General features: G+C 41.0%; 1 protein-coding gene across 1 annotated transcript in view; it reads left to right on the top strand.

Annotated features, from left to right (window-relative positions):
- Window positions 1-18,973, top strand: part of XRCC5 (X-ray repair complementing defective repair in Chinese hamster cells 5) — a 67,772-nt gene that overhangs the window by 25,810 nt on the left and 22,989 nt on the right. Inside the window, exons 7-16 of the mRNA XM_015419897.1 lie at window positions 2,389-2,503; window positions 3,357-3,370; window positions 4,159-4,283; window positions 6,231-6,343; window positions 9,295-9,357; window positions 10,375-10,512; window positions 11,669-11,759; window positions 14,306-14,439; window positions 15,509-15,705; window positions 16,884-16,977. Coding sequence (XP_015275383.1) covers window positions 2,389-2,503; window positions 3,357-3,370; window positions 4,159-4,283; window positions 6,231-6,343; window positions 9,295-9,357; window positions 10,375-10,512; window positions 11,669-11,759; window positions 14,306-14,439; window positions 15,509-15,705; window positions 16,884-16,977 — 1,084 coding nt within the window. The remainder of the gene's footprint in view (window positions 1-2,388; window positions 2,504-3,356; window positions 3,371-4,158; window positions 4,284-6,230; window positions 6,344-9,294; window positions 9,358-10,374; window positions 10,513-11,668; window positions 11,760-14,305; window positions 14,440-15,508; window positions 15,706-16,883; window positions 16,978-18,973) is intronic.

The following is an 18,973-nucleotide window of genomic DNA, read 5'->3' as shown; positions in this document are numbered from 1 at the left end:
CAAATCTAATCTCTTAAACCTGTTCTTCACCTCCACTGTATATTCATAAGGGATGTGATCTAGGTCAAACCTGAACGGCCTTAGTGGTTTTCCCAACTTTCTTCAGTTTAAGCCTGAATTTTGCAATGAGTAGCTCATGATCTGAGCCACAGTCAGCTCCAGGTCTTGTTTTTGCTGACTGTATAGAGCTTCTCCATGTTTGACTGCAAATGACATAATCAATCTGATTTCGGTATTGCCCATCTAGTGATGTCGCCTCTTAGGTTGTTGGAAGAGGGTGTTCACTATGACCAGTGTGTTCTCTTGACAAAACTCTGTTAGCCTTTGCTCAGCGTCATTTTGTTCTCCAAGGCCAATCTTGTCCATTATTCTGGTTACCTTTTGACTTCCTACTTTAGCATTCCAGTCCCCTATGATGATGAGGTCATCTTTTTTTGGTGTTAGTTCTAGGAGGTGTTGTAGGTCTTCATAGAACCGGTCCATTTCAGCTTCCTTTGCATCAGTGGTTGGGGCATAGATTTGGATTACTGTGATGTTAAATGGTTTGCCTTGGATTCAGACTGAGATCATTCTGTCATTTTTGAGATTGTATCCCATTACTGCCTTTTGAACTTTCTTGTTGACTGTAAATGCCACACCATTTTTTCTACGGGATTCTTGGCCACAGTAGTAGATATAATGCTCTTCAGAGTTAAATTTGCCCATTCCCGTCCACTTTAGTTCACTGATTCCCAAGATGTCGTTGTTCAGTCTTGCCATCTCATTTTTAACCACCTCAAGCTTACCTTGATTCATAGATCTTGCATTCCAGGTTGCTATGCAGTATTGTTCTTTGCAGCATCGGACTTTCCTTTCACCATCAGACATGTCCACAGCTGAGCATCCTTTCAGCTCTGGCCCAGCCGCTTCACTCTTTCTGGGGCTTCTTATACATGCCCTCTGCTCTTCCCCAGTAGCATATTGGACACCTTCCGACCTGAGGGGCTCATCTTCCAGCATCATATCTTTTAGCCTTTTTTTTACTGTCCATGGGGTTTTCTTGGCAAAGTTACTGGAGTGGGTTGCCATTTCCTTCTCCAGTGGATCACGTTTTGCCTGAGTTCTCCGCTGTGGCTTGTCCATCCTGGGTGGCCCTCCACGGCACAGTCCACAGCCTCATCGAATCACACAAGCCCCCTCGCCACGTCAAGGCAGTGATCCATGAGAGATCTCGACCAAATCCTGATCTCTACTAAATCCTAAAATGCATTGCAGGAAGAATGCAATTTGGAGGGAAGATACGGACTTATTATTATTTATGAGTTGCCTCTACCAACAGGAATTTGAGATGACACTCTGTTATTGTTTATTTAGTGCATCAGTGTAGATGGCGCTTTATGGAGTAAAGCTCAAGCAGCTTACAGTCTAAAACTTGACATAAGGATTAGTTTCAGTAGGGAAGGAGAGTTGTCAAATGTTTTGTTTTTACATTTTGTTTCCATTTTTATATACAACATTAAAATGAAATCCATATTTATAACCTTGTATCATAATCAGTAGACTGTGTGGCAGATAAAATGCTGTAAGATGCATAATGCTAAAAATGGTAAGCTGTGATTGTTTCCAAAGCACAGCATTAATAACAAATAGCAGCCTAATTAAATGAAATCACAGTAAAAGAGTAGCCATAAAAACATAACAATAAGCAGGATGATGCTGTGAGCCACAAATCGCAGGACCCAGCGGCATCACTAGTCCTGCTGCTAACTGTTTGCAAAGGTTTTTTGGAAAAAAAATTAATGGAATGGATTTAGGATGATAACTAGTAAAGCTTTTCTTGGTAAAAAGTTCCTCAACATAGGTATCATAATGTAGATAGGGAAAAAAACTATCGTAACCAATTTAATTGGGCAGAAGTTCGCATATGTAATAGGATATGGTGATTCCTGGTTATAAATTATATCGGAGGGAGGGATGGGAGGGAAGGGTTGGAGGTGGGGGTGGCTCTGTATGTCAGAGAGGGTATACAGTCCAGTAAGACTGAGAGGATAAGTGAATTGGATTCGCTTCTGGAAATGCTATGGGTTGAAATAGTGGGCCCAAAAGGAAGCTTAAGACTGGGAGTTTGTTATCGTCCACCAGATCAAATGACAGAGGAGGATTATAAATGTAATAAAAATTTTAGAATAGCTGTGTCAAATGTTATCTAATATCTGTTTGCTTTGTATGTTCTGTTTCTACTCATTTATATGAGAAGCATTTAATGTCTTAATCAAATTACTAAGCTTTTTCTGTTTTAGGGTTAAAGAAATATTATCTGTACAGTTTCAGGGTGCTGTTGGTACTTCATAATTCATGCAATGTTTTGCTTCATTTCTCCAAAGAACCTTCCTGTCCTCTTTCATTTAGGGAGAGTCTGGAGTGCCTTTCTATGTTTAAGAAGATTGAACGGAGACCAATGGCTTGGCCCTGCCAGCTCACCATTGGTTGTAAATTGTCTATAAGGATCATAGCCTATAAATCAGTAAGTTACTAAAACGACATTCATTCATAGACCTTTATTGGCATATCATTAGTCATAAGGTATATAAAACATTGTATCGTAAAATTAAAATCTAAGATTCCATACAAATTTAGTACAATCAAAATTTGTTGTTGTTCAGTCGCACAGTCGAGTCCGACTCTTCGCGACCCCATGGACTAGCTCGCGCCAGGCTTTCCTGTCGTCCGCTGTCCTCTGAAGAATATTCATCAGGGATGCGATCTAGGTCAAACCTGAATGGCTTAGTGGTTTTCCCAATTTTCTTCAGTTTAAGTCTGAATTTTGCAATGAGTAGCTCATGGTTGTTGGAAAAGGGTGTTCGCTATGACCAGTGTGTTCTCTTGACAAAACTCTGTTAACCTTTGCCCTGCTTCATTTTGCTTTCCAAGGCCAAACTTGTCTGTTATTCCGGTTACCTTTTGACTTCCTACTTTAGCATTCCAGTCCCCTATGATGATGAGGACATCATTTTTTGGTGTTAGTTCTAGGAGGTGTTGTAGGTCTTCATAGAACCGGTCCACTTCAGCCTCTTCTGCATCAGTGGTTGGGGCATAGACTTGGATTACTGTGATGTTGAATGGTTTGCCTTGGAATCGGACCGAAATCATTCTGTCATTTTTGAGATTGTATCCCAGTACTGCCTTTTGCACTCTCTTGTTGACTATAAAGGCCACACCATTTTTTCTACGAGATTCCTGGCCACAGTAGTAGATATAATGGTCTTCTGAGTTAAATTCGCCCATTCCTGTCCACTTTAGTTCACTGATTCCTAGGATATCGATGTTCAGTCTTGCCATCTCATTTTTGACCACGTCAAGCTTACCTTGATTCATAGATCTTACATTCCAGGTTCCTATGTAGTATTGTTCTTTGCAGCATTGGACTTTCCTTTCACCATCAGACACATCCACAACTGAGGGTCCTTTCGGCTTTGGCCCAGCCGCTTCACTCTTTCTGGGGTTACTTGTACTTGCCCTCTGCTCTTCCTCAGTAGCATATTGGACACCTTCCGACCTGAGGGGCTAATCTTCCAGCGTTATATCTTTTAGCCTTTTGATACTGTCCATGGGGTTTTCTCGGCAAAAATACTGGAGTGGGTTGCCATTACCTTCTCCAGGGGATCACTCTTGGTCTGAGTTCTCTGCTGTGGCCTGTCTGTCTTGGGTGGCCCTTCACGGCATAGCCCACAGCTTCATCGAACCGCGCAAGCCCCCTCGCCACGACAAGGCAGTGATCCATGAGGGGGCTATATGGAGTTACTCCATTCTAAACCCATTTAAATAACTCTACACAGGGTTGTACTGAGAACTCTTTAAATCTACAGCTCGTTTCTTGCAATCCCTGAAAGCTACGACATCAAAACTGGAGACAATCATTCAGTGATTATGTGCATTTAAAATGCCAAGGTTTTTTGTTTGTGTAGTCCCTTAATGAAGTCCATTGTGGGACTCTCAGGGATGATTGAAGATGGAAGTTTCATGTGTTTCGTATCTGTTAGTAGGATGTGGACTGGGTTGCCACCTCCTGGGGGGGCTAATGAGAAAAGGGATCAGGAGCTGGTTGCAATTTATGTCTCATCCTCAAGTGGCAATTAAATACCTTCTCTCTTAAATTCTACTGTGAAGATCTTTTTAAAGAGTGAAAAAAAGCTGGATGGTTGTAGATGCCAAGACACTAAAAAAAGATGACATACAAAGAGAAACTGTCTACTGCTTGAATGATGATGATGAAACAGAAGTTCAGAAAGAGGATATTATTCAAGGTATTTCAGTTTGGCTTTTACTCTGGGCATTTTGATGCAATTTTTCGGGGGGAAATATTTGTAAAAGTTTCAGCATGTTTTTATTAGCTGCATCTTGCACGTTCATTATTTTACATATTTTTCTCTACAGAACACGCAGGTTTCCTGTATTTTTAGCAGTTTGCTCTTTTTCTGGTCACATTTATTTATTTATTTATTATATTTATATTATATATATGAAAGAGTGCTGGGAATCAAGATCATCCCTTAACTTGTTTGACTCATGCTTATCTGATTGGCGAAAGCTAACTGCAAGATGCTGAGCACTTTCTTTGTCCTGGATCGGAGTCCATTTCTTTGTATGCCTTCACTTGAACAAGAGTCAGAACATTAATACATTCCACACTCCTGGCCAATGCAAAACACTTAGGGGAGCTTTGCACTTGTGTTGATTGGTGCTTAAGGGCTGAGGCAGTCTGTGTTTTGTGTGCTACCTGGGAAGTGAAAAGCAGTACTTAACAACCCCATTTCTCCCCCAGGGGAAACCTCAATAGAAAAATCAAAAAAGTATTAATTAGGCCATAAAACAAAGAAAGGAAAATTACAGGGCCCTGGATCGCTCAAGCTAGCCCAGTCTCATCAGATCTTGGAAGCTAAGCAGGGCCGACTTAATTGGAAGGGGAGACTTCCAAGGGATACCAGTGCTCAGGACGCAGAGGCAGGCTATCAAGCCACCTCTCTGGAAAATGTCCAAGCCCCCAGTAGGTGTCACAAGAAATCGCCATTACTTCCGGGCATGAAAGCACACACAGATACACTTAATACCCCGCCCCCAGCCCCAAATTGCAGGATGAAGTGGAACCTCCACAGGACTTGCCTCCATGTAATGCTGTAGTATTTTACCCTTGGGAACTAGCATTACTGGATTTTTCTGGAAAGTGCTATTAAGTGCACTTCCACTTCTACTTCCAGCTGGCCATGGAAGAGTAATTCTTCAGCTGTGCAAAATGACCCACATGTCCTATCCACTCGATCAGCAGAGTGGTCTCTTTGTAGACGAGTGGATTTTTCATGAGACATTGATACATCTTTAACATGATATTTTGTTTTGTGAAAGCCTCAGAGGCTGTTTCTCGGAGTCTCCTGGCAATCTGTTATGTCATTACTTTTGAATTTGCTAAAAAATATTCAGCGCCATTCACTGAATTATGATTCTTGAGTGCACTCCAGGCTTGCATTATTGGCACAAGCATTAAGATGAAATATAATAAGGCGTAAGGAGCAGAAGAGCCATTTGTAGTGGAGAAATTTAATTTGATATATGTTCCAGAGGGTGCTGTATTTGAAAATTGGTTTTGAGACTTGAGTGCATTGTTAACTATACAGAGGATTCACTTAGGTATCAAGGACAGAAGCTCCATAGAATTAGTAGATGCTACAAGCAGGCATCTTTGATTATTTCATGAGTGAAGGGGCTGGGGTTTGAAATTAGGGTTGGGAAGTGTGACTTTTGAAGCCAACACTTACCTACCGCATGTTGGCTTTTAAAAAAAAAAGTTGTTCAGGGTATACTTGAAAGTGAATCAAAGGGCGAAGGGGGTGGGAATGGAACTTGGAAGATGCATGACAAAAGGAAGTTCCATGACAGTTGAAGGGAAACTTTTAGGATGGACTTGGGAGAATGCATGCAATAATAGGGTGTTTTTCAGGCAAGCCCTGGCTTAGTCTTCAGCCTTGAAGGGAAGTGTGTAATTTCCAGCTCCAGCTGATGGAGAGCTCATATCTATGTTCTTCCGTCTGTTGCCAGGATTCCCAGGCAGTGAGCTTGCTAGCCCTCAGCCCATGCTGAGTTTTTTTTTTTTTTTTTGGGGGGGGGGGGTTACAGCAGGAGATGGGGAGTTATAATTTTGCCTACTCTCCCCCACTTAAGTTCTTTACTAACATATTGGATGGATTCTTAATCTGCAGGGTTCCGCTTTGGAAGTGATGTAATCCCTTTCTCTAAAGTAGATGAGGAACAAATGAAATACAAAACAGATGGAAAATGCTTTGCTGTCTTGGGATTCAGCAGATCGTCTCAGGTATGGCTGTGAGCTCAGAAATGCTGCTTATTTAACAACAAGACTGTTCGTTTAACTTGACAGTCATCCCAGCCAAAGAGGTTGTATAAATGACTCTCGGATAAATGGACTGCTTTCTGTGGCAGGGACACAGCAACTTAGTTGAAATGGTTGGGGTGTTTCCTTTGGGGCAGTATGTGTGTATATGGCATATCTTCCATCTCTCTCATTCCTGGGGAAGTTCAACTCCCTTTTATTTGGCCATTTTCAGGGCTGCCTGTATAACTTGTAGTCAGGGCATGCTTCTCAAACCCTCATTGCTATATGAAGGACTGTGTAATAATTCCATTTTTGGTATGTGTGTTTCTTTAAATGTTTAGTTTGACTGCAGTAATGTGAGGAGAGATAGAGGGAGACAAGTGTGATGTGATTAGCTGATGACAGAGAGTGGGAGGAGAGATGTCTCTGAGGTGATTCTGTGTGTGAAGTTTGGAGAGAGAGCATAGTCTGTGTGACTATGGGAGTTTGAGTCTATTCTGTGTGAATAAGACAAAGAGTTTACACACACACACACACACACACTTCAGTCCTATTGTACACTTGGGAGCAAGCCCCATTGAAGCATTTCAGAACTTGGTCTGAAATAAAGTACACTTTATAACATGACAGGAAGACGTTTTTGACTTGGCCAGGATACAGATGATCCCTTTAAGGGGTGAGAATTACTGGATATTGGTTCATTGAAGCCTGCTTTCATCAGCATAAGACAATTAAGACAGGATGATGATAATTGTAGCTTCCTGTGTTATGTTAGGGGGCCACCAGCTGTCCAGACATAATGGTGGAAGGATAAAGTCCAGTCAGGAATGTGCAATGAGAATTGGGGACTTGTGTGAGGGTAATGAAAGGCTTGAAGGGCAGCTTTAAAAAATGGTTCAAATCAGGGACATCCTTGTCCATGAGAGGCATCTGGGAGTGTTTGTAGCGCCTCAGTGAAATGCTGCTGTATCAGATTATGATGTGCTTGAAAACTTAAATTGCTATTTACCAAAAACAGATGTGGAAGATAAACTCATATTAAACAGTCTTTATGCATAGACCATTAACATGGAGATTGTTAGATACATGGGTTGAACAATGATAAGAGTGGCCAAGGGAAAGAAAGGAAATTAATGGATGAGCACTAAAAGGAACTGAGGAAAGGGTTGAGCCTTGGACACAGAGCCAGTGCATTTAAAGTGAACACACACGGAGTGAACAGCAACTTGACTTTGGAGAAAGGATTCTGTGATGGTTTATATGTATACTAAGAATAAGGCCTGTTATGGAAATAAATACAACGAACTCTAGAGGGAGGCTCTGGGCAGGTGCTCTGGCCTTGGGCGCTCAGTGTCAATTTGTAACCTCAGCAGGGTATAATGACACAGAGGCCCCGGTCACACGGAGCATTTGCCCCACTGAAGGCACGGGAGTCCCGTGGAGTATCCAGGCGCGATCACACAGGAACATTGGGAGGCGTAGCACTCCCGTGGCGAACCCGTGGCAAGCCGCCGAAGCCGCGCAGTAAAAAACTAGCACACCACATGTACTAGCAAAACGCTTTGCTGCGGGGAAGCCGCTGTCATGTCTGATCGCATTATAGCGCATTAGAATGCGACGCCGCAAATAGCCGCACTTCCCCCCCCCCGTATTTTCCGGCATGTCTGGCCGGGGCCATAGTCCACCATTATCTCCAGGGGAACTGATCTCTGCCATCTGTAGTAATTCTGAGTGATCTCCAGCCCTCCCCTGGAAATTGGCAGCAATGGTTCCCCAGGAGGAAATGGCTGGTTTGGAGAGTGAAGTCTATGGCATTGTATCTGAGGTCCCACCCCTCCTCAAACCCGACCCTCTCCAGGCTCCACCCCTCAGATCTCCAGGAATTTCCCAACCTGGAGGTGGCAACTCTATCTCCTTCCCAGCCAGCCATCAACATACTGCTATCTGCTCTCTGACTTCAGCTTTCCATCTTGTCCCTCCTCACTGCAGCTTCTACCTAGAAAAAGTAGTCTTTCTCCACAGTGGGGACCCAAGCAGGAGGGAAGTGACCTCAGCAGGGTATAATGACACAGAGTCCACCCTGCAAAGCAGCTGTTTTCTCTAGGGGAACTGGTCTCTGCTGTTTGGAGAGCAGTTTTAATTCTGAGTGATCTCCAGCCCTCACCTAGAGATTGGCAGCAGTGGGTGCCCAGGACAAAATAACTGCTATGGAGGGTAAACTCTGTGGCATTCTATTCAGCTGAGGTATCTCCCCTCCCCAAACTCTAGCTTCCGTAGACTACACCACAGAATATCAAGGAATTTCCCAACCTGGAGCTGGCAACTCTAGTCAGGACTGGCCCCAATGAGTTCCCCACAAAAACCAAAGTAGGCCAGGAAAGGGCCTCCTTCCCCCACTTTTTTACTGACAAAACCAAGTTTGGTTGCCTAGCAACAGCCACTAAGGGAAAAGTTAGCCCCACAGCAGGAGGAGAAGAGAATGGTTTGGTGGCCGGTGGCCCATCTTAGTAGTCAGCCAGCCAAGAGGAGCCAAGCAGGAGAAGCATCTTCATCAGGAGAGAGAGCCATTTTGGCAATTTATTCTGTCAGGGAAGAGTGGCTAGGCTGGCAGTAGCCAGGAGAGAGGAGCGGACCCAGCACCCAGCCAATGGCATGCGAATACACTTGAGTGGCAGTTGATGGGCCAATGGCTGATGGGGAGCACAGCACAGCCAATGGGAGAGCTGGAAAGTGCCAATACGACAGGGTTTTTAAATATATAGCATTGTGAGAAATCAATCTGGCTTAAATACTTTTGTGTTTGTTTTTACCTTTATGTGATCTCAAAAACTCAAAAGTATTTTTTAAGTGTAGAATTAATTCCTTCCCGTCTGGCAGTTTTGGTGTTTAAAAAGCATTTCCAAAATTAATGTTCTTGAAACTTTCATGTCTAGATCCTGAGACATCACTACATGGGCAGCCAAGTTTTGAAAGTATTTGCAGCAAAGGATGATGAGGTGAGATGAACAGTCTTCAAGCTGAGCATTGTCTGCATTGTTGTTTTATTATTACACCTCTGGAGATGAATCCAAAATGGCATGTTGTGAATGATTTTGTGTGTAGACGTGAAAAATCTGAAACCTGTTGATAACTGACGTACAGAGAAAAGTCCAGAAATGGACATCCGCTTCTTGTCTTACCAAATGAGCCAGGCTGATGTTTAAAAAAAAAAACAAATTTGTAAACTAATCATCAAGATGGATAAGGCTTAATAACTAGGGAATTTAGAAGGTCACAGGAAATAGCACTGAGAGGTCAGTGCTGAATTTTGATTTCCTTGATACAGAAGAAGTTATACAGTGGTTTCCCACCAATAAGTGCTAAGCTCTAGCTTGGCTGTTTGTTTACCGCAATGACTACAAGCATACAAGTCTGACTGTACTTTGCCTTGGGGTTATGGGATGGGAAATATTTCTGTTACAGAAATCTGAGAAGCAACAGAGCCTTATCTAGGCTACTATCTACCAAAATGCAACATCTACCCAAACACTTTGTGGTCCATGATCTATGCTTCTTCAAGCCACTTCTATAATTGTATTTTTCTCTTGAGTTCCTGCAGCGGTACTGATTAGCCTTATTTGTGACACCTTGTAAGAACAAAGATTGCTGCTTATGTTGGATTTAGAAATGAGATCTCTCCTCCACTTTTAACATTATAAAAAACAACCTTTAAAGAAACCTTACAGATTTTTGTTGTTGGTGTTGTTTTTTAGGTTTGAATATAGGCACTTTAACATTTTTGGAACATTGATGTGATGCAAAGAGATAATCCTACTTTGAAATGTGTTTTGATGTTGTGACCTGATTTTTGCACTGGCACTATTTCCCTATTCTTTTGAAGAGACAAAAAGGTGAGGTTTAAGTCAGAGCCGTGCCTCAGAACTGGAGCATCTTCTCTCTTTGATCTTTTGTGAATACTGCAAGTGCTAAAATTCAGTGATGCTTGTATATACCTGTATATCTTTTCTCGACAGGCTGCGGCAGTTGCTCTTTCTGCCCTGATTCATGCTTTGAATGAGCTGGATATGGTGGCGATAGTGCGTTATGTCTATGATAGAAGATCTAACCCCCAGGTTGGGGTAGCTTTTCCATTAATTAAGAATGACTATGAGGTAATTTTTTAAAAGTTGTTAAAATCACCCACCCAGGGCAGATACCATGTTCCATCATGCGTATGTTAGAATATGTAGAATCTTAGGCTAGGTTCCTAAGCCTTCTTTCCACTAGCAAAGGGGCCTTTTCCATTGTGGAGACACTCATGTGCTTCTCAGTGGAAGACCAGAAGCCTAAATTCAGGGATTATTTTTTTCTTTTGTAGGGTTTTGTACAAAGCTTGCACAGTTTTCAGGAATTTTAGCTATGCAGTTGTCCTTTTTAACGGAATAAAATACCACGTCCCACAAAAAAGAGAGTATGTACATACTAAACCTGCAAGTGGGTGTGTCATTTCTGCAGCACATGTTTTTAGTGACTGAACATATGCTCAATAAGCACTGCTTTGATTAAGAAGTGACCAAATTGGGGGTGGACACAAGCTTTTCTGTTCTTTTAACAGGCATAAACATCCAAGGGAGAAGGAAATTGTTTAAGATAATGGGGGTCTGGAGGAGGTTTGTGAATAAAGGAAAGCAGAACTCTGAAAATGCTGAGAGGAACTGAGAACCACCTTTATTTTATTTATTTATTTATTATTTCTATCTGTATCCCACCTTGCCAGGCACGCTGGCTGAAGGCGGCTAACCGAGTTAAAATAACGTAAACAATACAGAGTTAAAATGATTAATAAATACAATACCAAGTGAAAACAAAACAGTTTACAAGTAAAACGGACAGATGGTGGCGATAATCCAAATCACACCCAATGATAGGAGTAGCATCCAGTGAGGTCTCAGGCCAGAAGATGTTCTAGATTTCAGGCCAGGAGATGTTCCAGGGCACATTCATCAGTGGTGGTTCCTAATCGAAAGCCTGGTGGAAGAACTCCATTTTTCAGGCTCTGCAGAACTGTAAAAGGTCCTTTTGGAAAACATCTTTAAAAATGCCATACAAACAAATGACGAGCCACAGTGTGAATTAGGTGATGTCGGAGAATAGAACATGCCTTAATTGGGTGAGATAAAGACTAGGAAATACCCATACATCCATGATGAATATTCCTTTTAAAAATCATAACAAGTGTAGTAACATCTGTATTCAATGAGTTTTGCAATTTTCTGCAAATGAGATAGGTCAAAATAATTAAAAGCATGTTTTTGACTTTTGTTTTAGTGTTTGGTGTACATGCAGTTACCTTATATGGAGGATCTGAGGCAGTACATGTTTTCTTCCTTGAAAAAGAATAAAAAATACACTCCAGCAGGTGAGCTTGCACATCCTTCTGTGGGTGGCACTAGAAGATAGATGTGGGTGTGACTATTGCAACCGGTAGAAACCACTTTCATAATATTTTTACATTGGCAGAACTGTGCATTTGGTGTCATGATACCAGTTCCAGCTTGTTTGGAGCAGGAGCCCCCATCCCTCTTTTGTTGCCCTTGATGCTAATCTGTGTCTCAGGCATTTTAAACAATTGCAGAAGCATTGTTAGCAACATCCTTGTTGTGCACAGGATTGTAATGCAGGGATGTTGCGCTTTGTTGCAGTTTGTGAGTGCTTACAGTCCCAAAATAAAAATTTAAAAATAAGTTTCTTGTTCTAAATCTTAAGGCCTTCACACAGAAAAAAGTTAATTAGGAAAAAAAATCTTTGCTAGTGCATAAGAATGAGTCAGGAGGTATAAAAGGGGGAAAGTAAGCAGATGGTTCTGTTAAACAGCAGAGAACAACAGACTGCAGAGACACCATCCGATCCATATGCACTTAAAAAAAATCCCATTGCATATAAGGAGGATGATGCTCATCAGGTGGTATGACAAACTATACCATAAATATTTGTGAGTAGCATACCTGAAGATGGCACCTTACACACTAAACCAGGATTCTGTTGAGACTGGCATTCCTTGTGTATTATGTTTGCAATCACCGTGTACAGCTCCCGTCTTGCCTTTGAAGCATGTGGCATTTGCTGTGATCCCGAGTAGTATTGCCACTTTTATCAGACTATAGAGTGTGACCTGGTACAATGATTTCTGTATCCATATTAGCACAGTATGCTTCATTAGGAGGCTGTATTTAGTATTGCCAATGGCAGTGAGTGTAAGAACCCTGCTAGACTGGCACCCTTTCCCTCTCCCCCCCATATATATTTTGCTTAAGTTTCCCTCTCCTCCTCCCACTAAATGGCCAGGCAGTTCAGAACGGGAACAGAAAATTGTAAATTGCCATTTGAAGAGAAGAAGAAGAAGAGATTGGATTTATACCCCGCCCTTCACTTGGAGTCTCAGAGCGGCTTACAAACTCCTTTCCCTTCCACTCCCCACAACAGACACCCTGTGAGGTGGGTGGGGCTGAGAGAGCTCTGACACAAACTGCTCTTTTTCAAGGACAGCTGTGCCAGAGCTTGTGACTGACCCAAGGTCACATCAGCAGGTGCAAGTGGAGGAGTGGGAACTCAAACCCGGTTCTCCCAGATTAGAGTCCGCACACTTAACCACTACACCAAACTGGCTCTCAGTTTTGGGATATTTTATTCTGATTTTTATCCCTTATTAACTGTATATGGATATTTTAAAATTTGTATTTTGTTTTATGTCGTTTTGCCTTTTGTACATCACCCAGAACCGGGCACAAGCAAGGATAGGGTGAATAATAATAATAATAATAATAATAATAATAATAATAATAATAATAATAATAATAATAATAATAATAATAATAATAATAATAATAATAAATAGATCAGACTAAAGGTCCATCTAGTCTAGCATTCTGTTTAGCACAGGAACTGCTAAAAGCACATAGGTTCTTTTTGGGCCAGAATTGGAACATGCTCTAATTCCACAGCTGTGCATTGGGCACTAGACACATGATTCTCATCTTTAGAGGCCTCACAAACATCTTTGTCTTGTGCCTATTGATCTTGCTGCTTAACTTTCCTTTTCTTGGTCCAGTATTAACTTATTGGTTATCTTATTGTAATATGTAATATTGTAACATGTGTACCTCAAACTGTTTGACCTCTGAAGAAGGCCCCTAGTAGGGTGGAAACGCATCAGGCCGTGTGCATTGGCCCTTGTGTTCAGGCCACTTAAACTTTTCAACGAGGCTTTCATTGGGCCCCTATTTGTTTTAACTGCCTTTCTAATAAATACATGCATTTTTGTATATTATCAGTTTCGACTAGGTTTTTAATATTGGCCCTTTATAGCACAGGGACCAACCAGATGCCTCCAGCAGGGCAAGAAGGCCAGACCTTCCCCCTGCAGTTCCCCCAGTAACTGGTAGTCTGTGGTACACTACCTCTGAGCATGGATCATGGTAGTTGATCTACCTACCCTCTATAAATTTGTCTTTTAAAGCTATGTAAGTTAGTGGTTGTCAGTACACTCTGTGGCAGTGAGTTACAAAAGTTTATTATGTAATGTGTGACCACTTACGTAAGCCACTGCCCATTTTTTTCCCCATTTATCTGCTTCCCGATTCGTAGAATGTCACACCTTATGTTGGGAACTTCCACTTCAGCTGTCTGGCTGATTGCAGCTGATTTATATTTCCCCTCAGAAGTAAATGGCTTCTGTTGACTTCAGGGTGAAAGTAAATAAATCTCAATTTAGTAAATAAATCTCATTTTGCAAGTTTGAAATTGTAAATAAATCTCATTTTGCAAGTTTGAAATTGTGAGGTCCTGGAAGGTAGTAGTTTCTCTTTGTGTCTGTGGAACTCTTGTGAAAAAAGAGATTAAAATTACTGTAATACATCTATGTCCTGAAAATGTATTTAACATTCCTTTTCTGTATTTGTGACTCAGAGGATCAGTTGTGTGCCGCTGACTCCCTGATTGATTCTATGAACTTAGTTTATGAAGATGAGAGAGAAGAGACAGTGGAGGATATATTTAAAACCAGCAAATTTCCAAACCCTCAATTCCAACGATTATTCCAGGTACAATTATAATGTTACCACCATTATATTAATTTTTTTCCTTTGTACCATTCTAAGTAAAAATAACTGGTTTGTGCCTGATGTGGTAAGACCTAGGACTGTTGCTTGGATCCGAATATCCCACCCTGTTGCTTTCTCAGTAAGAAATGATCCAAGTGGCATACAGAATAGAAATAGAGCAAGACTTTTCAAGTCATTCCAGCTGCAGCCTCTTGGATCTCAGGGATTTTGTGGCATCAAAAAGCGAGGGATGCAGCTGCTTAAATTATGTAGCTTACCTCGTCCACCATCTACCTGCTTCAGTGTGGAATAACCGATATGGGGTAGTTATCATTTACATAATACAGTCTCACAGAAAATGTGTGAGCAGCTAAAATAATGCATCATTTCAATACAGAAAGTGTTGGAGTGCATCCTGGAAATTACAGTAAAAGAACTACATACTCTGACAGGCAAACTGAAGGTGGAGGAAGTCCGATTTTCTGCCTTAATGTGCAATGTTTTCCCTCATTTTGTGTATTCAAAAATGGAAATTGTTTTTTTAAGAAAACAGAATACAGATTTAATTTTTTAGTTGTATTGTTTTAGGATATTGAAATTTTGATATTTGTACTGATATCAGTAGTGCTTTTGGCAAATCTATCACATGTTTATCTGGGAGAATTTCTTTGTTTTCACTTAAATCTAGAAGTATGATATATTCTTACATTATTTTTAAGCCTGATTACTTTTTATGCCATGAGTGTTCAAATATTTAAATTTCTGCTGTACTCATGAAAACATTGACCTGGATGGCTCAGGCTAGCTTGATCTCATCAGATCTTGGAAGTTAAGTAGGGTCAGCCCAGGTTAGTATTTGGATAGGAGACTACCGAAGGAGTCCAGGGTTGCTGTATAGAGGCAGGCACTGGCAAATAACCTGCACTCGTCTCTTGTCTTGAAAACCCTGTGGGGTTGCCATAAGGCAGCTGCAACCAGGGCAATTTCCCAACATTTGTGAAAAGCATTTTGGGCACTAGAAGCTAAAATTAGCTAGATGCACATAGTGACCCTCATATTCTGCCACCAGTGCCTGCAGCATAAGGCTTTCCATCCTGATGCACCTCTGCCTCCTGTTGAAAAGCACCTCATGGACATGTTGGAGACACCTCAAGAAGTGATGGGAAGATGCCTGGCCCCTCTTGAGAAGTTGAAAGCACTCTTCCCCTTGAAGGATGTGGGCAAAATAAAAGAGCAAAAGACAGCACAAGCTATCTTCAAAGACTCGTGAGTTTACACTGGAATCATCTGTTCTTTAGCTGTTTATTAGGTTCGGCCTCCATATGGCTTCCTCCCCTAAATCTTCAAGGTGGGGCAGACTAAACATATAAAGACACATTCTCTGATATATTCATTTCTTTTAATACAAACATACATCTTGTTTGGCATATCATGTCAGGTGACAAAAGACATGATTCAAAAGTTAACAGTGAATTATGGCCGCGACTTTCTTTTTCTAAATCATTCCGATGATGTCTGGATGGAGGAATCATGCACCCATGAAGGGCACGTTTATGTCTTCTGCAAAAGTGCTGACAACAGTGGCATGTGAAATAATTATGCTGTTCACCCCCCACCCACCCCCATGTGGTTCTTCTAGTAATGATTAGACAGAATGGTGTGGGTTTGGTCCATCCATGGGTAGGCAGTTCCCATGTTCTGTGATAATGTTGAATCAGGCTGCCGTTTTCTTCTATCAAAGTCAGCAATAAGGCCACATGTGAGTAAAAGATGTAGAAAATAACACAGAAAATTATATCTCGTTGAAAGTTAAGCTTGCCTTTTGAGAGCTGTTTCAAAAGGTCATTCTGTAAAGTGGTGTCTTGCATACTTAACTGGGATTTGTTTAGTGAGTACTTAACAGCTTTGAGTGGAAATTTACCAAGCTCTTACGTATGCTGATCTGGAAGATGGGTTAGGAGACGTACAGGTCTATGTACACAGATACTTAATAGCTTTCAGTTTCAAGATGAGAACTAGCAAATTATATCAGAAAGGTAAATAGATTTCTTCTTGCAGTGTTGAATTTCCATGATCACTCATGTCAGTTTAATCATTAAATGGAATCTGGTACAAATGCAGAATATGAAAATGATGTTGCTCTGATAAGGCAAGGTGCTACGTCAGCAAGTGCAGGGGGCAGTATTTGACATTAAATATCTGGTCACAATCATAACTTTGGTTGGCATCCTTTCATTCAGGATGATCTGATCCTTTATGTTCTGCTGGCACTCCTCCCTGTCTGAAATAATGGATAATTTGTCAGAAGTTGCAAGAGTGAAATGGCACTTCTGAACACATCTTCACAGAACATGTACTTCTCACATAAATTGCAGTGTTCATTATTGTCAACACCCACCCTCCATTCCTTCAGGTTGATATATTCTTATCTTGTCCAATTCCAGTAGTGAAGATGGGCCCAATACTAAAAAGGCAAAAACTGAAGATGATGAAGGTAACTTCAACATTGGGCACCTTGCTGAAGGCAGTGTCACCACAGTAAGTACCTTTAGTGAGAGAGTTTGTGTCAGCAGAATATATTAAATTGACTACAGTGCTAAGTGTTGATATGAGAATGAAAGCAGGACCACTGCAGCCTCTAATCTACTCGTTAGCGTATCTTTCTAGTGGCTTCATTGACTACCTTTTCCTTCCCATATAATCATCCAGCAGGAAGACTGAAAGGGAGGGAGGAGTTGAGTTGGCTCCCAGTTGGACAAGATGAGGGTCATGTAGAAGGTTGCAAACTCCAAACTTGACCAATTATTATGGACCCTACTTCTAAGACATGGTCTTAGAATAGTCTAGGGCCAGTTCATATGTTACTTGGTGCTGATGTCTTCCCCCTTCACATGCCAGTTGTCCACATTTGTGAACAATGTTGCTGTGACCTGAGAACTTGCAGATTTCAGGAGCAGCAACTTTGGTGATCATTAGTGCTCCAAAACTGAAACAGGGTTCATTCATTGAAATCCAGGTGGATGAGCCATATGTGCTTCATGATAATAAGAAACACCTTTACTTGGAAGTTAGGCTCGCTAAACTTTATGGCCACATAAATGCACTTAGGAACACAGCCATTTTTTAAAAAATTACATGTTTATCTGGGAAAGAAAAAGAAGTAAAGATTTGACACGTTGTTGACTTGGAGGAAGGAATTTGCAGGCTTCCAATGCCAGTCAGGTGGACTCACTGTAACAGATAGGCACAAACCATGACAGATTAACTAATAATAATTACTTCCAAATGCATTTTGGCAATTTTATGTAATTTCCACATAAATAGTGCAAAACATGTCAAGTTATTCATGCCTTATGAAAATGCCATATTGTTAACCATGGATGTAAGTTCCCTTTATACTATCATCCCCCACAATGAAGCATGCAGAGTGGTTGAGAAGTTTTTGGTAACAAGAGACAAATCTGATCCTCCTACTCATTTCCTGTTATCTTTATTAGATATTATTCTTGAAAAAAATTATTTTCAATTTGACTCAGAATATTTCGTAAAAGTTAAAGTGGTTGCCATGGGGTGCATAGCAGCCCCCAGTATAGCCTGTTTGTACATGGCAACATTAGAAGAGCAATTCATTCTGAATCCAGATATTAACCCTGTTTTTCAACATATATCTATTTTCAAGAGATTTATTGATAATTGTTTTATCGTGTTTAATGATGTAGTTCCATTACCACAATTTTGTAAATGGATGAATAAACTTGATGAGAGCATTAAATATACATGGCAGAGTCATAGTCTACCTTTTCTGTAGTAGATAGAGCTTTTGATAATAAGTTAGTAGTACGTCCTTATAGGAAAGGGATGGACTGGAATACATATTTACATTATGGTTCCTTTCTCCCCTTGTCCTTAAGACAGAGCTTTCCATTTACCCAGTTTCTTTGGATAAGGAGGAATTCCACTCATTATGGGCATTAGGCAAGTGAGTGCTATTGTCCCTAACTCATATAGGGCTTAAACGCCTCTTGAAGAGCTTTGTAGACTATTGTGAAAAGAATAGGCTAGTTCTGAATTTTGAAAAATCCAAAATTATGATCTTCAGTAAGAGTTGGAAGCCGTCCAGATGGAATATTGGAGGCCATCTCATTGAACAAATCAAAAGCTTTTAGGTATTTGGGTATTCACTTTTACTATAACACCAGATGGGTCTATCACAAAGAGAGAGCAATTGAGGCAGCGAATAACATTGCTGTGGCGATTACACATTTCCATTATTCCAGGTAACCAGTATGTGCTGGCGGCCCTTAAAGTTTTTAATGCCAAATTAGCTGCTCAATCTGGATTGAAGCCTTAAAAGGGGACTTGGAAAGAATTCTGTCCAGATATTTGCGGAAAATTCTTGAACTTCCCTCGTGTGTTCCTTATGCAGCTTTTTGCTTAGAAACCAATCAAAGGCTTCTATCGACCAGAGCTTGGCTGATAACAACTCAGTTTTGGCTTAAACTTCATTTCCATGCTAAAGCTAAAAGTATTATTA

Source organism: Gekko japonicus, unplaced genomic scaffold (assembly GCF_001447785.1).
Source record: "Gekko japonicus isolate JY-2015 unplaced genomic scaffold, Gekko_japonicus_V1.1 scaffold3214, whole genome shotgun sequence".
NCBI classification, from domain to species: domain Eukaryota; kingdom Metazoa; phylum Chordata; class Lepidosauria; order Squamata; family Gekkonidae; genus Gekko; species Gekko japonicus.
Note: the sequence above shows the minus strand (reverse complement) of the source record. Positions and strands in the feature narration are given on the sequence as shown.